Raw genomic sequence first — 21,570 nt, 5'->3', positions numbered from 1 at the left:
AGTACGAGGCTGGGGATGGTACCTGGGCTCCTCCTGCTCTGTGTGACTCAGTACCAGGCTGGGGATGGAACCTGGGCTCCTCCTGCTCTGTGTGACTCAGTACGAGGCTGGGGATGGAACCTGGGCTCCTCCTGCTCTGTGTGGCCCAGCACCAGGCTGGGAATGGAACCTGGGCTCCTCCTGCTCTGTGTGGCTCAGTACGAGGCTGGGGGTGGAACCTGGGCTCCTCCTGCTCTGTGTGGCCCAGTACGAGGCTGGGGATGGAACCTGGGCTCCTCCTGCTCTGTGTGGCTCAGTACGAGGCTGGGGATGGAACCTGGGCTCCTCCTGCTCTGTGTGGCCCAGCACCAGACTGGGGATGGAAACTGGGCTCCTCCTGCTCTGTGTGGCTCAGTACGAGGCTGGGGATGGAACCTGGCCTCCTCCTGCTCTGTGTGGCGCAGTACGAGGCTGGGGATGGAACCTGGGCTCCTCCTGCTCTGTGTGGCCCAGCACCAGGCTGGGGATGGAACCTGGGCTCCTCCTGCTCTGTGTGGCTCAGTACGAGGCTGGGGATGGAACCTGGGCTCTTCCTGCTCTGTGTGGCCCAGTACCAGGCTGGGGATGGAACCTGGGCTCCTCCTGCTCTGTGTGGCTCAGCACCAGGCTGGGGATGGAACCTGGGCTCCTCCTGCTCTGTGTGGCCCAGTACGAGGCTGGGGGTGGAACCTGGGCTCCTCCTGCTCTGTGTGGCTCAGTACGAGACTGGGGATGGAACCTGGGCTCTTCCTGCTCTGTGTGGCCCAGTACGAGGCTGGGGATGGAACCTGGGCTCCTCCTGCTCTGTGTGGCTCAGTACGAGGCTGGGGATGGAACCTGGGCTCCTCCTGCTCTGTGTGGCCCAGTACGAGGCTGGGGATGGAACCTGGGCTCCTCCTGCTCTGTGTGGCCCAGTACGAGACTGGGGATGGAACCTGGGCTCCTCCTGCTCTGTGTGGCTCAGTACGAGGCTGGGGATGGAACCTGGGCTCCTCCTGCTCTGTGTGGCCCAGTACGAGACTGGGGATGGAACCTGGGCTCCTCCTGCTCTGTGTGGCTCAGTACGAGACTGGGGATGGAACCTGGGCTCTTCCTGCTCTGTGTGGGTGAGCGCTGTCAGCGGGTGGTTAGTGAGCCATTGAGGAAATTAAACATGTACTGGTCCATAACTGACAGGAGTCATTTCCACTGACTGACTCAGCACTGTGAGAATGTTCTAACACATACCTTGTCTCCACTGATTTCATCCAGCACTCAGACTGTTCTAGCATATACCTGATGGTATACTCAATAATTTTTGATAGTCGTGATAGTTAACAAATATTAAAATCACAATTAAGTAGACATTTGATGGAATGTTGGTGCAGCATATTATTCTTTCAACTTGGAGGCTTCAGTTCAAATCTAGTCCAAACAAATGTGACAAATTTCTCTCCCCTCTGTTGGTTTCAAGAAACCTGAGCAAAACTAGGTTAGTGATACTCAAACCAGTTCCAAGCAGGGAGAAGGGTACAAATCCACAGCACAAAACTGTTTGGATTGGGACAAAATGCATGGCCGTATGTTTAAGTTTCTGGCCATGGACCGTTTCCCAACGTTGTCTGCTGGGGAACTGGGGGGAAGCGAGTCTGTACACACCATTGGTATAAACGAGGCAGTGCTAGCACCGCCATTGTCAAAGAAAAGAGAAAAACAAATAATTTTGGCGGCTCTCTATGCTGCTGGAACCAGTAGCACAGCCTTATTTATGTCCCAGTAGGGCTGGCATTGGAAGCAATTCTGTAATATAGTTAAACTCCAACAGCAGTTAAATCAGTTATGCCAGTTATGTTCATTCTTCCTACCTGAATGGATAACTCCCTCTTCTTGACAGCTGATGGCAGGTATTACGAAGGTGATACAAATGCAATACACTCCTACCCAAAATGCCCAGCTGCTCATTTTGTCAGATAGGTGTAACATGGAAAATGGAAATGATTTCCTGAAACCAAAGAATTTTTTAATTAAAATTAATGTGTGCAAAGTGTTTACGGAGGTCACAAAGCACCACCTATGTTAGCGAACAAACTATTTATGTCTCCCAAACACTGATATGATGAAATACAAGAACATAAGAAATAGGAGCAGTAGTAGCCACACAGTCCCTTGAGCGTGCTCTGCCATTCAATAAGATACAGGCTGATCTTCGACCTCAACTCCACTTTCCCACCCGATCACCATATCCCTTGATTCCCTTAGAGTCCAAAAATCTATTGAACTCAGCCTTGAATATACTCAACGACTGAGCATCCACAGCCCTCTGGGGTAGAGAGTTCCAAAGATTCACAATCCTCTGGGTGAAGTAATTTCTCCTCATCTCAGTCCTAAATGGTCGACCCGTTATCCTGAGACTATGCCCCCTAGTTCTAGATTCTCCAGTCAGGAGAAACAATCTCTCAGCATCTACCCTATCAAGCCCTCTCAGAATCTTATATAGTTCAATGAGATCACCTCTCATTCTTCTAAACTCCAGAGTATAGACCCATTATACTCAATCTCTCCTCGTAGGACAGCCCACTCATCCCAGGAATCAATCTGGTGAACCTTCAGTGCATCGCGGCTAAGGCAAGTATATCGTTCCTTAGGTAGGGAGACCAAAACTGTACACAGGTGTGGTCTCACCAAAAACCTGTACAATTGCAGCAAGACTTCCTTACTCTTGTACCCCCTTGCAATAAAGGCCAACATACAATTTGCCTTCCTAATTGCTTGCTGTATTCTGTTTTTCTATTCTTCCTACCAAAGTGAATGACCTTACATTATACGATAGCAAAATACTGCAGATGCTGGAAATCCGAAATAACAACAGAAAATGCTGGAAAAACTCAGCAGGCCAGGCAACATCCGTGGAGAGAAGACCAAACGCAGATTGGGTGACCGCTTTGCAGAACACCTCCGTTCAGTCCGTAAGGATGACCCCGAGTTTCCGGTCGCCTGTCATTTTAATTCACCACCCCATTCCCACTCGGACCTCACCGTACTCGGGCTCTTGCATTGTTCCACGGAAGCTCAGCGTAAGCTCGAGGAACAGCACCTCATCTTCCGATTAGGCACTTTACAGCCTTCCGGACTCAATATCGAGATCAACAATTTCAGATCATAACCTCGGCCCCCATTACATTTTTACTTATTTTTTATCCACACCTTTGTTTTGGCCCTTTCCCACCCCACCCCCTTTATTTTTCTCTCTCCCACATGGCAGCTGTCTCCCATTCTGCCAGCGCATTTCACACCTAATCTAGAGCCGTCTTTTGTCTCCACTAGTCCTATCACCATCTGGTCTCGTTTTGAATGCCTCTTAATGTCTCTTCACTTCTCTTTTGTTCTCTCCCAGCCTGGCCTCTTAATCTATTTCATTTCCTGTGCTTTTCCAGTCTTGACAAAGGGTTCACCCGAAACGTTGACTCTATTTTCTCTCCACGGATGTTGCCTGGCCTGCTGAGTTTTTCCAGCATTTTCTGACCTTACATTAAACTCCATCTGTCACCTTCTTGCCCACTCACTTAACCTGTCTATATCCCTTTGCAGACTCTTTGGGCTGGATTTTGTCAATGGGGACGTGGTGGAGGCAGGACTCCCACTTTTTAGGTTGTAGTCCCGCCTCCATCGATTTGTGGCCAACCCACGCGATTTTCCCTTGATTGACCTTGTTGAGCCCACCCAGCAGGCTCAGCAGGCCAATTAAGGGACACCCGGTTACAGGCGATGTCAGGGATTGACATTTCATCTGTCAAGAGCGTTTGACAGCTCTGTGAAGCTGTCAAACACTGACAATCTGACTTCTAACTTGAGTCCTTCTCCACAGACTCAGTTAGAAATCTCTCCAGAACAGAAAGCAAAATGCTGCAACTTTTGACAGCTCGCAGCCATTCTGCTTTCTGTGCCAGTGAGATGAAGGACTCCCGAGACCTGAAGGAGGGAAGCCTGCATTAGTAAGTAAAGGTAGGTAAAACTTATTTAGTCACTTTACGCACACCAAACACGCTTACCTCTGCACTCATGCACCCATCACTCACCTGAACACTGGACATCTCGAACCCTCCAAGTCCTTCAGTCTGACGGTCCGCCTCGCTAACTTGGCGTGGTTTGGAGCCATCGGGCAGCCCACACTTCAGGGCTAAAAAAAAGGGATTAGGCCAAAAAACTGCCTGTTAACTACCTGTTAACAGGCAGTTAATTGGCACTAATCCCCTTCCTGCCTCAGGGAGGCAGCTCCCAGCACAGGTCGGGTACCCGCCTCCTGGGAAATGGGCATGGAGGCAGGTTGGGGGCAGGAAGGGTTCGTGCCCCCCGATTCTGCAATTTTCTCCCCACTCCCGCCTCCAAACCCGCCTCCACGGGGCTTAGAAATTCGAGCCCTTTGTGTCCTCCTCACAGCTTACTTCCCCACCTAGCTTTGTATCATCAGCAAACATGGATACATTGCACTCGGTCCCTTCATCTAAGTCATTAATATAGATTGTAAATAGCTGAGGTTAAATACCTCCTTGCAAAATGCAACAGATTAGATGTGTTCATTTTCCCTCCCTGCAATTCAATGCCTCTATAAATAATTGTGCTGGAAGTCAAATTTGTAATTTCTCTTTATAGAAGGATAACACTGGGGAAGGCAATGACTATCTCCAACAAGCGAGAGTCTAACCACCTCCCCTTGACATTCAATGGCATTACCATTGCCGAATCCCACACTATCAACATCCTGGGGGGTCATCATTAACCAGAAACTTAACTGGACCAGCCACATAAATACTGTGGCAACAAGAGCAGGTCAGAGGATAGGTATTCTGTGGTGAGTGTCTCACCTCCTGACTCCCCAAAGCCTTTCCACCATCTACATGGCACAAGTAAGGAGTGTGATGGAATACTCTCCACTTGCCTGGATGAATGCAGCTCCAACAACACTCAAGCAGCTCAACACCATCCAGGGCAAAGCAGCCTGCTTGATTGACACCCCATCCATCACCTTAAACATTCACTCCCTCCATCACTGGCGTACCGTGGCTGCAGTATGCACCATCTACAAGATGCACTGCAGCAACTCGCCAAGGCTTCTTCGGCAGCACCTCCCAAACCCGCAACCTCTTCCACCGAGAAGGACAAGGGCAGCAGACGCATGGGAACACCACCACCTCCAAGTTCCCCACCAAGTCACACACCATCCTGACTTAGATGTATATCGCCGATCCTTCATCGTCGCTGGGTCAAAATCCTGGAACACCCTCCCTAACAGCACTGTGGGAGTACCATCACCACACGGACTGCAGCGGTTCAAGGCGGCGGCTCACCACCACCTTCTCAAGGGCAATTAGGGATGGGTAATAAATGCTGGCCTTGCCAGCGACGCCCTGATCCCATAAACGAATTTTAAAAAAGTACAAAGGACTTTGCACCCATCTCTATACAATGAAGCTCTACCTAATCAGAAATAACTTTACTTCATTTGCTCTCACCAAGGAGCTAAAAGTAAAAAGACTTGCATTTATATAGCACATTTCACAACCTCAGGATGTCCCAAAGTACTTTACAGCCAATTAAGTACTTTTGAAGTGTAGTCACTGTTGACAAACAACAGGTTTGTCTGTGAACAGTGTCAATAGACAGCAACATAGAAATTACGACTTTGGATTACCCAAGTTTCGTGCTTCTCAACTCTAGTAGCAGCTAACTATTCTTGGCTAAGAGTCTGTAGCCCATTGTTATTTTTTGTTAGGTAAGGGTATTACGGTATATGGAGCAATGGAAGTAAATGGAGTTGAGGTACAGATCGGCCATGATCTGACTGAATGGCAGAACAAGCTCAAGGGCTGAATGGCCTCCTCTTGTCCCTATGTTCCTAACCCATTGCTGAAGACAGACTGGCTGTATTTAGAAAGACAGGAATAAAACCACACAAAGCAGTCCCATGGAGTTAGACAACAGAGTACAGGTGATAAGGATGTCATGGTTAGCCATATCAAATACTGCAGGAGAAGGAGGGATGGCACACCATAGTTACAGTCAAGCAGGATAGAGTTTGTGATTTTGGCGTGGGCTGTCTCAGTACTATGAGCAATGTGGTAACTGGATTGAAGCACACAACCTGTGATAATCACTATGGTTCTGAATTTCCATATCTTCAGCAGGAGAAAAGCAGAACGCCTAGAGAAATGGCATGATCAGCAGGAAAAAGACATTTACGCCATTTCTCTGGGGGTTAAAGCAAGAGATTGGGACAATCCCCTGTGTAAATTCAGGGCCTTGTTTGGAGAGTTTATCATCACTCTAAACAATTGGCGGCGGGAGGCGGCGGGGGGAGGGTTGGAGAGGAAGGAGAGTTGTATTGTAGCAATCTAACAACTAAAGTGGTACCTATTTTGACATGTGGAGAAAGCAACCACTTCCATTTATGTAGCACACCACCATAGTAGAATATTCCAAGGTGGCATAATCAGACAAAATTGACACCAAGCCAAAGGAGAAGATATTAGGGTGGGTAACTGAAAGCTGGGGGGGGGGGGGGGGGGGGGGGGGATTATTTCAGGCTGTGGGGCTGAGACAGCCGAAGGCATGGCCATTAATGGTAGGACGAAAGGAGTGGGGGGTGCTAAGGGTCAGAGGAATGCAGAGTTGTTGGAGGTTCATGGGACTGGAGGAGGTAACAGATAGGGAGGGGCAGGCCCACATAGAGACTTAAATACGACAATGAGAATTTTAAATTGGTGTTGAGGTTCAGGAGCCAATGTAGGTCAGCAAGAACATGCATGATAGATGAGGAAGAGTTAGTGCAGTATAGGATACAGATAGCAGAGTTTTTTAAATCACATTTGTGCATAGGTAAGAAAGTTATTCATTTTTAATGATGGCTCAGATTATGCTGTAGCAGGGCATCTAACAGCATCTGCCGTTAGTTAGACTTGCCTTTGCATGTTTACATTTTGGGGTTTTTTTGTGTGGCAAGTTCCTGAAAGTGTGAGGGAAACAGAGCATCTAAGACCCGAGTGAGTGGGACAAGCAACTGTGTACCTCCTCCACCAATCAGATTGAAGGATTGTGAGAAGGAAGTGTAAATTAGAGTGGGTGAATTCAATGTCAAATCAGGTACAAAAAGAGAAATGAAGCGAGAGAAAGAAAGATTGGAGGAAGAGAGAAAAATAGACAAAAGTAAAAATAAAATATTAAATTTGATATTTTTAAAATCTTCAACAATGAATACCTGAAGGAATGAGACTCCACATTGTAATAGTTAATTATCAGTGGCAGTTGATTGGCAATAATTAACACTTATCACATTGTTAAAAAAGGTACTTAAGATGTGAAATGACACGACTTTTCTGTGGCAAATTTAGTTCTTCATATCTACCATGCAAATACAGCAACGCTCCCTATAAGCGGCACGGCGCTCTGCCAGTCTCGCGCAGCCTGGGACCGGCTTTTGCTGTGAATGGGCCGCGCAGCCACTTAAAGGGGCGGCGCAACCAAAAACAAATTACAGAGAACATTGCGTCACACCGATACATTTCAGTGGTGAGGCAGGCAGTAAGATGCCGATTTCACAAAGCCAATGGCAGAGCGGTACCATTGGGTCACTGGTTTGTGTGGAGGATGCTGAACCCGCACCGGAACTCACAGCGGATGCTAAAGAACCAGAGGCAGCTCCCTGTTTCATAAAACACACCCGGGCCCCGATAGTGGAGATTGTCTGTTGCCATTTACCGGATAGTGTAGAATTCACCAAGCAGTGGCTTTAATAGGTTACAAACTCACTTTGTATATCCCCGCCGCCCCCAACCACAATTTTTAGATATCCACGTTTAACCACACATCTGCCCCTTGAAATTGATAAAGAAAGGGAAAATAGAATGAGAGTAAACTAGCAAGAGATATAAAAACAGACTGTAAAAGCTTCTATAGGTAGGTAATAAGGAAAAGATTAGCGAAAGTAAATGTGGGTCCCTTACAGACTGAGACAGGAGAAATTATAATGGAGAATAAAGAAATGGCAGAGAAATTAAACAAATACTTTGGGCTGGATTTTGCCAGCTGAGACAAGTTGGGGGTGGGACTGCTGCCTTCCGGGTTCTAGTCCCGCCCCCAGCGACGTCTGAAGAACAGACGCTATTTTCCCTTGATTGGCCTTGTTGGACAATTAAGGGAAAGCCAGTGTCAGATGACGTCAGTGCATGACGCTTCATATGCCGGTTTTCATAAAGGGACAGGCCCCATAATTTTTTTGACAGGTGAATTGTCAGTGTTTGACAGCATTGAGGTGCTGTCAAACACTGACGATCACTGTCCAAAGGTGAGCCCTTTCAGCCAGGCTCACCAATGACATACTCCTTAGGAGAAAACAGATGGCAGCTACATGTGAGATTGCAGAAGCCATCTGTCAATTCTCCCGATCAGATGAGGCTTCACAGAAACATCAAATCTTGTCACCTGCAGATACATATAAAGAGAATAAAATGTTTCTCACTACATTCTCTCACCTGTCATACTTACCTGTGCACAATTGCACCCATCACACTACCTCTGCAGCTGTCATTTGCACACTTACACTGCGGCAGACTCACAGCTCACCTCGCTGACCCTGGCGGGGTTTCCCACCATCGGGAAGCCTGCATCAGCAGGCTGAAAATGGCAAAGAGCCTCTTAACTGCCTGTTAACTACCTGTTAACAGGCAGTTAATTGGCTCTAATCCCCTTCCCGCTCTCGGACAGGTCCCTGCGCGAATTGGGGACCCTCCTTCCAAGAAAATGGTTCATAGGTGGGTCGGGAGTGGGGTTGGGACAAGCTCCCAATTTTTCTCATTTTCCCAGCAGTCCCGCCTCCAAACCCGCCTCCTCAGGGCTGGGAAAATCCAGCTCTTTGTGTCTGTCTTCACGGAAGAAAACACAAAAAGTTTCCCGGAAATAGTGGAGAACCAAGGGTCTAGCAAGAATGAGGAACTGAAAGAAATTAGTATTAGTAAAAAAAAAAGTATTGGAGAAATTAATGGGACTGAAAGCCAATAAATCCGCTGGACCCGATGGCCTACATCCTAGGAATTTAAAAGAGGTGGCTATAGAGATAGTGAATTCCAAAATTCCATAGATTCTAGAACGGTTCCCGTGGATTAGAAGGTAGCAAATGTAACCCCACTATATAAGAAAGGAGGGAAGAGAGAAAACGGGGAACTACAGACCAGTTAGCCTGACATCAGTAGTAGGGAAAATGCTAGAATCTATTATTAAGGACATGGTGACAGGGCACTTAGAAAATAATAATAGGACTGGGCAGAGTCAACATGGATTTATGAAAGGGAAATCATGTTTGACAAATCTATTAGGTTTTTTTGAGGTTGTAACTAGCAGAATAGATAAGGGGGAACCAGTGGATGTGGTGTATCTGGATTTTCAGAAGGCATTTGATAAGGTGCCACACAAGAGGTTATTAAACAAAATTAGGGCTCATGGGATTGGGGGTAATATATTAGCATGGAGTGAGGATTGGTTAACGGACAGAAAACAGAGAGTAGGAATAAACAGGTCATTTTCGGGTTGGCAGGCTGTAGCTAGTGGGGGTACCACAAGGATCAGTGCTTGGGCCTCAGCTATTCACAATCTATATCAATGATTTGGCTGAGGGGACCAAATGTAATGAAGGGTCCCAGACCTGAAACGTTAACTCTGTTTCTCTCTCCACGGATGCTGCCTGGCCTGCTGAGTATTTCCAGCATTTTCTGTTGTTATTTTATGTAATATATACAAGTTTGCTGATGATGCAAAGCAAGGTGGGAAATGTAAATTGTGAGGAGAAAGCAAAGAGGCTTCAAGGGGATATAGACAGGCTAAGTGAGCGGGCAAGAACATGGCAAATGGAATATAATGTGAAGAAATGTGAAGTTATTCACTTTGGTAGGAAAAATAGAAAAGCAGAGTATTTTTTAAATGGTGAGATTGGGAAATGTTGGTGTTCAGAAGGAATCGCTGAAAGTTAACATGCAGGTACAGCAAGCAATTAGGAAAGCAATGTTGGCCTTTATTACAAGAAGATTTGAGTAGAAGAATAAAGACGTCTTACTGCAATTATATAGGGCCCTGGTGAGACCACACCTGAAGTACTGTGTAGAGTTTTAGTCTCCTTACCTAAGGAAGGATCTACTTGCCATAGAGGGAGTGCAACGAAGGTTAACCAGATTGATTCCTGGGATGGGGGGGGGAATTGTCCTATGAGGAGAGAGTGCATGGAGAGGCCTATATTCTCTGAAGTTTAGAAGAATGAGAGCTGATTTCTTTGAAACATACAAAATTCTTACAGGGCTTGATAGGGTAGATGCAGGGAGGATGTTTCCCCTGGCTGGAGAATTTAGAACCAGGGGTCAGAGTCTCAGAATAAGGGGTCGTCCATTTAGGACTGAGATGAGGAGAAATTTCTTCACTCAAAGGGTGGTGAATCTTTGGAATTCTCCACCCCAGAGGGCTGTGGAGGCTCAGTCGTTTTATTTAAGATAGAGATCGATAGATTTTTGGATATTGAGGGATTCAAGGGATATGGAGATAGTGCAGGAAAGTGTAGATGAGGTAGAAGATCAGCCATGATCTTATTGAATGGCGGAGCAGACTCAAGGGGCCCAATGGCCTACTCCTGCTCCTATTTCTTATGTTATGTTCTTATGTTGATAGAAGTCGCTGTATCATTTGCGTAAAATAATGGCGAGTGCCATTAGCCTCAGTTATTTTGAGAGCTAACTTTAACAGCATAGAAAAATCTGTACTAATCATATTACAATATTTAACCAGCATCAACTTAGATTTATATAGCGCCTTTAATGTAGGAAAAGGCATGACCACCAATGGTTGGTGGCGGGGGGATACACAAAGGCAGTTTGTAACCTAACTAAAGCCACCGCTCGGGGAGCTCCACACTCCAGGAACTGGCAACAATCTCCAATATCAGGGCCCAGGTGTGTTTCATGAAGCAGGCAGCCGCCTCCGCTGGGAGGTGCGGGTTCACCGTCCTCCGCATGAACCAGTGACCCAACCGAAACATTTCACCGCAGACTCTAGCAAGGGCCACTGACCGGGGCCACTTTTTGCCCCACCTCTGACCGGAATACTCACTCTCCTCCTGCACCATTTACCGTGATCAGCTGCTCGGCGCTCACGTGACGGACGCCGCCTGCAGGAAGGCCGCTGGTGTGGGCCTGGCGCCTCGGCGTCTCCATAGCAACTGCAGCATCCGACAGCGGCGGGCCGCAGTATGAGACTCCGGCTGTTGTGGCAGGGATGATATCATTCCTGCCTCGTAGTGTCCATTATTTGCATTGCATCTATTTTCTATATGCATTGGTGGTTCAGTGGTAGAATTCTCGCCTGCCACGCGGGAGGCCCGGGTTCGATTCCCGGCCAATGCAACTTTTTTTTTCCCATCCCCTTTCTCCAAAACAATGTTATAAAATTAGGGCCAAAGACCTGGTGACATAATTTAAAATATATGGTTTTCATGATATAAACAAAATTCAGACTTGTTTATTTTACTGCGCAGTCTGTCTCTTATCTATAGTACAATTAAGGTCAAGTGGAGCAAGTGTCAGTAGGTGAACATTTAGGGAACAGTACGAAAGCAAAATACTGCAGATGCTGGAAATCCTAAATAACAACAAAAAATGCTGGAAAAACTCAGCAGGTCAGGCAACACCCATGGAGAGAAATTTGAGTTGACGTTTCGGGTCAAAACCCTTCTTCAAAACTTCGACCCGAAACGTCAACTCAAATTTCTCTCCACGGATGTTGCCTGACCTGCTGAATTTTTCCAGCATTTTCTGTTGTTATTTAGGGAACAGTGCTCATCGTAACATAAGGTTCAGATTAGCTATGGAAAAGGCCAGGGAGCAATCCAGAGTAAAAATGTTTAACTGGGGGTAGGCCAATTTCAGTGGCATGAGAATGGATCTGGCCTGGGTAAACTGGAATCAAAGATTCAAAAATAATCAAGGGATATGGGGAGAAAGCAGGGACAGGGTACTGAATTTGGATGATCAGCCATGATCGCATTAAATGGCGGAACAAGCTCGAGAGGCCGAATGGCCTACTCCTGCTCCTATCTTTGTTTCCTATGTTTCTATGTTTCTAAAAGACTGCAGATGCTGGAATTCTGAAATAAGAACAGAAAATGCTGGAGATACTCAGCAGGTCAGGCAGCATCTGTTAAGAGAGAAACAGAGTTAACGTTTCAGGTCGATGACCTTTTGTCGGAACTGGAAAAAAGCAGGAAATGGAACAGGTTTTTAAGCAAGGGTAGGGGCTGGGAAATAGGGGAGGGGATGAAAACAAAAGGGAAGTTCTGTGATAGGTTAGAAGGCAGGAGAAGTTAAGAGACATTAAGAGATATTCAAGGCAAAAGGAGATGGTAATGGGACAGGTTAAGAAACAAAGGATGGCTCTAGATGAAGTGTAAATTGCGCTGGCAGAATGAAAGACAGCTGCCATGTGGAGAGAAGAACAGAAGGCACAAACAAAAAGTGTGGATAAAAAATATATTTATGAAGGGGCCAGGTTATGATCTGAAATTGTTGAACTCTATGTTGAGTCCAGAAGGCTGTAAAGTGCCTAATCAAAAGATGAGGTGCTGTTCCTTGAGCTTACACTGAGCTTCTGTGGAACAATGCAAGAGCCGAGGATGGTGAGGTCTGAGTGGGAGTGGAGCGGTGAATTAAAGTGACAGACGACCGGAAGCTCGGGGTCCCGCCTTGCGGACTGAACAGAGCTGTTCCGCAAAGTGGTCACACAATCTGTGTTTGGCCTCCCCAATGTAGAGGTGACCACATCGTGAGCAGCGAATACAGTATACTAAATTGCAAGAAGTACAAGTAAATCGCTGTTTCACATGGAAGGGGTGTTTGAGGCCCTGGGCAGTGGGAAGGGGGCAGGTATAAGGGCATGTGTTGCATCTCCTGCGCTTGCATGGGAAGGTGCCGGGCGAAGGGGAAGGGGTGTTGGGGGTGATAGAGGAATGGACTAGGGTGTCACGGAGGGAGCGGTCCCTACGGAATGCTGAAAGGGGAGGTGAGGGGAAGATTCGTTTGGTGGTGGGATCACGCTGGAGGTGGCAGAAATGGCGGAGGATGATCCATTGAATGTGAAGGCTGGTGGGGTGAAAGGTGAGGACAAGGGAAACTCTATCGTGGTTCCAGGAGGGAGGGGCAGGGGTGAGGGCAGAAGTGCGGGAGATAGAACGGACACGGTCAAGGGCCATGTCAACCACTGAAGAGGGGAATCCTCGGTTGAGGAAAAAGGAAGACCTGTCGGAAGCACTGGCATGGAAGGTGGCATCGTTCAGAGCAGATGCAGCAGAGATGGAGAAATTGAGAGAATGGAATAGAGTCCTTACAGGAGGCAGGGTGGGAGGAAGTGTAGTCCAGGTAGCTGTGGGAGTCAGTGGGCTTGTAGTGAATGTTTGTCAATAACCTATCCCCAGAGATGGAGAAGTTGCGGAAGGGAAGGGAAGAGTCAGAGATGTGTAGGGGGATGGGGCGCTGCTCTGCCCAATTGCAGGGGTCTTTAGTGCCTGTTGATGTATTGGGCCTCGGTCTCCTTTATACACTTGCAGCTTATGTTAGCCTGCAGGTCGGGTGTCACTAAACACCCTCTAAGGAGATAGAGAACAACAGCTTATAGAGGAGGACTAAAATACGGTGGCGACCCACACAGTTTATACCTAATCTGTGGGGTACTCCTGAGCCCAAGTGCTCCTGGAGTCCTCTCTCTTTTCCCTAGTCTGCTGTTCCCTTGTTTGGCGGGTTCGAAGCGCCCTAATGCCCCTATCTGGTTCTAACTCCAGAATTTGGGTGGAGAACGATACACTTTAAATAGACACTCGGAGACAAGTAGTCCTTGGAAAAAGAACAGGTGACAACCAATTTTATTTGCCAAGGTAAGTTCTACCACAAACGTAATAAGCACACACACACATTTATAACTATACTAGCTGGAGTGCCCGGCGGTGCCGAGGCTTTTTCGAGGGCATGTTGTTGTTGGAAGAGAGAGAGAGAGCGACTGGGGGAAGAGAGAGAGCGACTGGGGGAAGAGAGAGCGACTGGGGGGAAGAGAGAGAGAGTGACTGGAGGAAGAGAGGGGATGGAGATGGGGGGAGGGGAGGGGGGAGGGGAGGGGGAGGGGGAGGAGGAGGGGGAGGAGGCGGGGAGGGGGGGAGGGGGAGGGGAGGCGGGGGGAGGGGAGAGGGAGCGGGGGAAGGGAGAGGGAGCGGGGGGGGAGGGGGGGGAAGGGGGGAGGGGAGGGGGGGAGTCCCGAGCCCCGCCCCCCGATCTCCCGAACCCCGCCCCCCCCGATCGCCCGAGCCCCGCACCCCCATCTATTGAGCCCCGCCCGCCCCGATCTCCCAAGCCACGCCCCCCTGATCTCCCGACGCTCGCCCCCCCACCGAGGCTCGCCCCCCCCCAGATCTCCCGAGCCCCGCCCCCCCGATCGCCCGAGCCCCCGCACCCCCATCTATTGAGCCCCGCCCGCACCCGATCTCCCGAGCCCCGCCCCCCCCCGATCTCCGACGCTCGCCCCCCACCGAGGCTCGCCCCCCCCCAGATCTCCCGAGGCTCGCCCCCCCCGATCTCCCGAGGCTCGCCCTCCCCCCCCGATCTCCCGAGGCTCGCCCCCCCCCCCCGAGGCTCACTCCCCGCGCCCCCCCCGAGGCTTGCCCCCGCGATCTCCCGAGGCTCGCCCCCCCTCCCCCCTCTCCTCCCCCGCGATCTCCCGAGGCTCGCCCCCCCCCGCGATCTCCCGAGCTCGACCCCCCTCTCCCCCCCCCGCGATCTGCCCGAGGCTCGCCCCCCTGCAATCTCCCGAGGCTCGCCCCCCTCCCCCCCTCTCATCTCCCCCCCGATCTCCCCAAGGCTCGCCCCCTTCCCCCCCCCCGCGATCTCCCGAGGCTCGCCCCCCCCCCGCGATCTCCCGAGGCTCGCCCCCCCCGTGATCTCCCGAGGCTCGCACCCCCCGCCGCGATCTCCAGAGGCTCGCCCCCCCCCCGCGATCTCCGGAGGCCCGATCTCTGGAGCCCCGCCCCCCCGCCCGAGCCGGCTTCAAGAGCAGAGAGACCCCGCCCCCCGCCCCGAGCCCCGGTTGCCTTGGTAACCCTCCTCCGCCTCCCGATCTCTGGGCCTGAGCGGCCGATTGCGTTAACAAAGACCCTCCTCACCTGTCACGGAGTTGAAGTCTCCGAAAGCGGCCACGGTGCCCGGGCCTCTTCCCCCGCGCATTCAGGAGGCGCGGGAAGAGAGAGAGAGACAGACTGGGGGGGGGGAAGAGTTAGACGCCGCCGCGCTCCTGCTCCGCGGAGCTCCGTGCCGCACCGCCGCACCAGCCTTTACTAAGATGGCGGCGGGTAGCGGCGCTCGGCTGAGGCCCGCCCCTCCAGCCTTCACAAAGATGGCGGTGATCGGGGGCCGCTTGTTGACTGGGGCCGGGAGGTGCCTAGCTCGGGCGTGGGTGCGGAGGAGAGGCCGAGGCTTCGAGGCCTACCTGGAAAAATGGGGAAAGGTAGGAAAATTAATGAGATTAGATAAAAGATTTAGAAAGTAATTAACTTTTTTAAAAACAATATGTGTTTAAAAGCAACGTTTTTTTTAAAGATGCAGAAAGCGGGGAAAAAGAAAGGAAAAGTTTGGAATCAAGATGGCGGCAACTCACCTCAGTTCAGAACGAGAAGGCCCGCCCACACACGCACCGATTGGTCAACCGTCATGTGACCGAAGCGTAGGATTGGTCAATCGTCCCGTCACTCTACCGTAGAAGGCCCAGGCCGCACGCGCCAGCAACCCGGCGTACGATTGGTCGACCTCGAGGTCACTCTGTCGCTAATGAGCGGATAATGAGATGCTAATGAGCGGAATGTTGAAGGTTTTTCGGATACCGCGGGCACAATTTTTGTCCGGCCGAAACGTAAATACGCTTACCATCGTTTTGGAATGGTGAGCTTTCTTTCGACATAACGCACGCGTAGGTACGCTCTGTAATTTTCGAGCGCATAGCCGGACAGACGCACACGTGAGGGCAGACAGACAGAAGGACAGACAGATAGACAGACAGAATGATTCCTTTATATATATAGATAAATAAAATATGAGAGAGAATGGACACAACGAGAATGTTTACACAGTTTTATCTTTACCAAGTCCAATCCCACCAACCCACTTTCCCACCTAAACTAGACTGACAGTTGCAGGCCCTTGGATTATACTCACAGCCTCCTCCCTTGACAGATGGAATTTTGAGTGCGGTTGTTGGGTTGTTGTTGTTGCTGTCGTCGTCAGAATTCGACCTGTGCCTCGGGGTTCGCCGTACCCCGAACCTCGGAGAGGACCTTGCTGCGTCTGGTCGGGTTTTCTCGAAGTTTGGTTTTGTTGATTGCGCTTTCGGTCGGTTGTCGTTAGTTGGTTTGTGCTTGATGGAAAAGGTTCCCGAAATGACTGGAGTGAATGCCATCTTCCACAACCACTTCGGTCGTTGGTGTCTTCTTGTCGAGGTCCCCGGAACGGGAGTCGGTATAAGGTACGGCTTCTTGCAGCGATGTTGCGCCGTCTGGTAGCGGAGTAAACCTTCAGTATACCGATTGAGCCTGGGGCCTGATGGTGGATCTTCTCCTCAGCGCGGTTGGAGTTCTTTAGATGTTAGTTCACCCCAGCTCGTCCCTCCCGGGCTCGTCTTTTCCCTCAGCGTCTTAACTCGCTCTCCTGTTCGTTCTTCTGGTAATAGTTCTCTCTCAGCGTTGGTCCTTCTTGTGTTCCATATTTACACAGGTAGGTGTGATGACAGGGGTATTGTTTTGAGTGCGCATCGTCTCCTCCAAGTCTGCTGCCCCATTGTGTCAGTCCTGGGACTTGATTAGTTTGGGCCACCTCTTAACTGTAGTGATCCCAAGACTATTGTCCCTAGTCCGAGTTGATTAAGGTGATGATGGCTTGTATTCATAGCCCGATTAGGGGTGAGTCACATATTCAAACCCGGACCGGGTGGTCCCCATTGGCCGGGGGTTTCCTCACTTCAGGTCTGACTCAGTCCCCTGATTGGCCTTTGAGAATGCACTCTGCTTCGATTGGCCGATATCTATGGCTCGCCTCTGAGCCACAGTCCCCTGTATTCGGATGTCCCAGGCATATCCCAGCCTGCTTGTCGGGACCTTTGCCTTGGCCGAAAATGTTGGTTTTAAACTGTATAGGGCAATCCAATTTTTGGTAAAACATGGTTGTGGATTTTTGAACCCTACAGTCCACCATCTTGACACAACCGGGTATAGCTGGGATGTGTCAATTGGCATGTAAGAAAACCCAAAGGCCGACCAAGTGTCAGTGATCCCCGTTGTTTACTCTAACTAATAACCCTTACAAAGTTAGTGTAAAAACAAAAACAAAAAAAATAATCATATTCACTTTCAGGTATACATCAAAACAAGGTATTACATTTTTCCAATACATAGAGCATAACAAAATACCCCATGCTGCGTGTGTTCCTTGCGTCCTTTCCTGCAAAGTTGTACAGCTTTCACCATATCGATACAGTATAAGATATATATCTGTGATGGCGTAAGTTCGCACTGTGTGATCTGCCGTACATAAGTTTTGATAGCTTACATAGTGTATGGTATTAGCCAGCTCCGGGTGCGAATAGTGCTGTGATACAGTGCATCAGAATGGTCCTCTTTGTTTCCGACAAGGAAAGAATGCTTGGAAACAAAAGGGCATTCTTCTCATGGTTATACTAGGCTGTCCTTCTGTTGCTGCTTGTTGAATAATTTCAGATACCGGTGTGCTTTGAGGGCTCTTCTGGCTTTGCAGGTGTTTATAATGAGATACACTACAATGACCAGTTGTACAATTACCAGCGTGTGGGAGGCCACGCGAAGCCAGACAGGGATATCTACCCTTGTTCCCCATTCCCACCACGCGGGTGACTGTATGTCTGCAATCCCAAGAGCTATGTCTTTGTTTTTCTGTTCAAGGGTGAAGTAATGTTTTTGACTGAGGTCCACTGCCTTCAATAAGGCAGTGAGTTTCTCAGGTAAGAGTGGTATAGAGTACCCAAACCGGGCAACATAGTTCTGCAAGTCACTTACATTGTGCTGTACCGTGAGGTGAATTGTGGAGGGTTCCGGGATTGGAATGATCCTTTCCTGGGCCACTTGAACTTCTGCCCTAGGTTTAAAGCAAAAGCTGCCGTCCGGTATATCACACCACTCACTCGGGCCGTGCCTATACAGGTGGGCAGTCGTGGTGACACAATATGTCCCACCACCTACATATGCTATCTGTGGAGGCACATGGCCAGGCGCCATTACCTCCATTGTGCAATTTATAGGTTCGGCCCCAGCAGTGCTAAACCCGCATTGTGACCTCCTGAAGGCGTTCAAGTGCTGGGGACACAGTATCACCTGTGCTCCCCGGCTACGGCAGCCAGACAAGTCAGTACCCGTCACTGTGTGCTCCCACACAATGACATAGGGTGGGACCGTTGTGAAACAGACGTGTACCCCCCCATGAATGACCCCGACATTCTCCACACGATACAGGGGTGCTGGTCTGGCGGATGACCCCATCACTGGCATTCGCACAACCACACCCATAATAGTGTGGTTGGATTTCCCACAGTCAACCGGGACAGGATAGGCCTCCGATGCCACTCGGAGCTGGCATGGGCTGAGGGTGCGGCTATAGGGTTGCAGTGCCTCCAGGTGCCGGTTGCTGATCCAGGAGGGGACCCGACCTTGCCTAAGGTCTTCCAAGTTACTGTGGCCCTCTCCCAGCAACCAGGCCCCATAGAGCACACACACCTCATTCTGTGCCGCCTGATTGGAGGCCAGCCGGTCCTCCTTAATCAAGGTGTTTATCGCCCGAGCATGAGCCTCTAGCTGGGCAACAATCTCCTTCAGGTGCACAGTCATAGCCACCCCTTCGTGAAGCGTGGAGCCCAAAACATCATTCTCCTTCCCTAGGATGCTGCGCAGCTGAGACTTTAGCCCATTAATCTGTAGGGCCAGCTGCACATCATCCAGGCTGTTCATAACTGAGGCCCCGGTATTAAACCCAGTGAAAACATCGTTCATAACCCCCCTGTGCTGTCTGCCCCTCTCGGTTGTGTCTTCTTTTGTGTACAGGTCTGCCACACTGATGTCCCTGAAATCCAGCTCATAGAAGCTTCGGAACATTTCCCTCAGCAGAGCCTGATACAGCAACTCGGTTTTCCGGGGGCAGAACGCAGGTAGGCAAAATTCTGTTAGGTTAAGGACCACAGATGCGACTGCGTAGTGCACTCCCTGGTACACCAACTTACCCGTCGGTACTAATACCAACCCATTCCCAGGTCCCCTAGTGGTGGTCGGACATCCGTGGGCATCAATGGATTTGGGCGTGGGTAGGGGTTTCCTCACCTGAGCCAGGAGCTCGGTGGCATTGATGGCCACTCGGATACGAGGGGTGACGCAAGCTTCCCCGCTTCTATCCCACTCCATCCCGTACCCCATGTCCTGCCACCACCTGGCAAAGGCGATGGACAGCCCCGCTGGGCATACTTGGGCTGATCCCCATAGGCATACGTACATCCCTTCGTCGTAGGCCCACCATTTTTCCCAACACACAGTGACTTCCCCCGGTGACCCCGTGATGGTCCGGTAGGTATCGTTGCTCAGACGTTCCCAGTCTGAACTCCTGTCCTCGATGTCCGTGCTCAATTTCCTGAGCCACCACCAGCGTCCTAAAGGTACATTCCCCCTTACATGTCAAACACACCCTTTTCCCCTCTGTCACCCTAACCCGGGAAGTGGCCACCTCGATGTTCGGACAGGGGATGGAGGCCTCTCCGTAAGTAAAGCTCTTGTGGCTCGAATACCGGGTGGAATTCGAGCCCAACCACCCAGGCTATCTTCCCTCGTGGAAGTAGGTGGCCTGGTCTTCTGCCTCCATGATCCCTTCTCCCGTGGTTACGGTTGGCGCCCTGCCCCCGGAACACCCGTACACCAGGGACTTCTCGGTGTCCCCTCGGCGTCCGGTGCAGGTCCCCATGTAGGTGAGTATCATCACGATGGTCCGGAGCATCTTCTGGAACACAAATTGAAAAACACAGTCTTGCCTGAGACTTCTTCAGGCTCGACTGGAGTAGCACCAAGTTTTGTTTTCCTTGCTTAACCAAAACACCATCACCTCACTGCAAAATCACCCCAACTATCAAAAAGGTGCCATGTACAATGCCACCCGTCTCCGGGTGGCCAGGTCAGTCTCTGTAACTGCCTCCCCCTTCCAGGTCATCCTGTTGACCTTGTCCAGGGGATCGAGATACCCCCTTCCGCAGGGCTTGCAGGAGGACCTCCTTCAACTGTCCCCCTGTGTCTGGTGCTCGTTCTGGGAATTGTGACGGGGACTTACCCCTCACAGTACAGAGTTTACCCTTCCGGCGCTTCCTCTGCTTTTGAACCCTTGTATTTGGGGATGGATACACGGGGGACCAAGTCACCCTGGGTCGGACCACCCGGGAACTACGCCTCACCGGCACAAAGTCCCACATCATTGGCAGTATCCCTTCGCCCTCCCACTGATCCTCCCCTTCCTTTGCTTTTCCAGTTGCTACGCTTAACACAATTCCCTTCTCTGCTGCGGGCCGCAGGGCTTCCCTCGGCTGTGCGTCGGTTTCACACTGAGCTCCAGCCTCCCTGTGACCTTGACTTTGAACTTCCTGTCCTATCCTTCCTGCCTGTCTGTCAAGTTGTGTGATGTCTCCACAGTGGCAGAGGACCATCCCGGGCGGCATAGCTTTCGGGCCGACATCGACCTCTGTCAAAGCTACCACCTCCACCGGGGCATCCTCTGTCACTTCTGGGGGTTCTCTGGGTTTGAGGACCTTCTTCCTTCCTGCCCTAGTGGGGTCAAACCGCTTACATTGGTTGATGTGGTACCACTTCACCCGGCGGGGTAATTGGACCGCATAAACCATTGGGCTGGCCTTATCGACGATACTATAAGGACCCATGTACAATGGTTCAAACACCCCCACTCTGGTGAAGCTACGGACCATGACCTGGTCACTGACTTCCCAGTCCTGCTGCTTGCGGGGTTCCAGCAGCAGTTTGTTGCTGCGGTGCTGTTTCCCCATATTGGTGGCCGCTTGCCAATGAATCTGCTGCAGTCGTTCCAGCAGATTCCCAGCAAAGCGGTCCCGGTCTGTTTCCCGAAGCTCTCCTTCGGTGAGGCCGGGCACCAATACGTGTACCAGGGTCCTCATGGGCCGTCCAGTCATCAGCTCATGGGGCGAGTACCCTGTGCTCTTCGACCGACTGGCTCGAATTCCCATGAGGACCAGAGGCAAGACCTCTACCCATTTGTTCGGTGAGTCCCCCGTCTCCTTGCGGAGTCTTTCTTTAATGGTGCGGTTCAGGCATTCCACTGGACCTGAGGACTGGGGGTTGTAAGCAACATGCCATTTTGCCCTAATTCCCAGTACCTTTAGGGTGGTTTGCATCACCTGGCCAGTGAAGTGACTCCCCTGGTCGGACTCCACAAA

The 21,570-nt window shown here is 50.4% G+C and overlaps 2 protein-coding genes and 1 non-coding gene across 5 annotated transcripts in view; 1 reads left to right on the top strand and 2 right to left on the bottom strand.

The window, feature by feature from the left end:
- tmem144b (transmembrane protein 144b) overlaps positions 1–11,264 on the bottom strand; it is a 175,608-nt gene extending 164,344 nt beyond the window's left edge. For 2 of the 3 annotated variants that reach the window (XM_086010601.1, XM_086010610.1), the window contains exons 1-2: positions 11,137–11,262; positions 1,863–1,999 (exon numbers count right to left, since the gene is read on the bottom strand). In XM_086010601.1, the coding sequence (XP_085866727.1) occupies positions 1,863–1,999; positions 11,137–11,240 (241 nt within the window). In that variant the 5' untranslated portion in view covers positions 11,241–11,262. Of the gene's footprint in view, positions 1–1,862; positions 2,000–11,136 lie in introns of all 3 variants that reach the window. The other variant, XM_086010619.1, reaches the window with a different exon arrangement.
- Positions 11,265–11,358: 94 nt separating this feature from the next.
- Positions 11,359–11,429, top strand: trnag-gcc (transfer RNA glycine (anticodon GCC)). The gene has a single exon. It is a non-coding gene; the product is annotated as a tRNA-Gly (tRNA).
- A 6,347-nt stretch (positions 11,430–17,776) lies between these two features.
- LOC147122771 (uncharacterized) lies at positions 17,777–19,225 on the bottom strand. The gene has a single exon (XM_085963882.1). It carries the CDS (start codon positions 19,223–19,225, stop codon positions 17,777–17,779), a length of 1,449 nt encoding a protein of 482 aa, XP_085820008.1.
- Between the last annotated feature and the right edge of the window lie 2,345 nt (positions 19,226–21,570).

The sequence above is a fragment of the Somniosus microcephalus genome, chromosome 2, assembly GCF_052327205.1.
Source record: "Somniosus microcephalus isolate GS21.2 chromosome 2, FLI_Smic_1.0, whole genome shotgun sequence".
NCBI lineage: Eukaryota > Metazoa > Chordata > Chondrichthyes > Squaliformes > Somniosidae > Somniosus > Somniosus microcephalus.
Note: the sequence above shows the minus strand (reverse complement) of the source record. Positions and strands in the feature narration are given on the sequence as shown.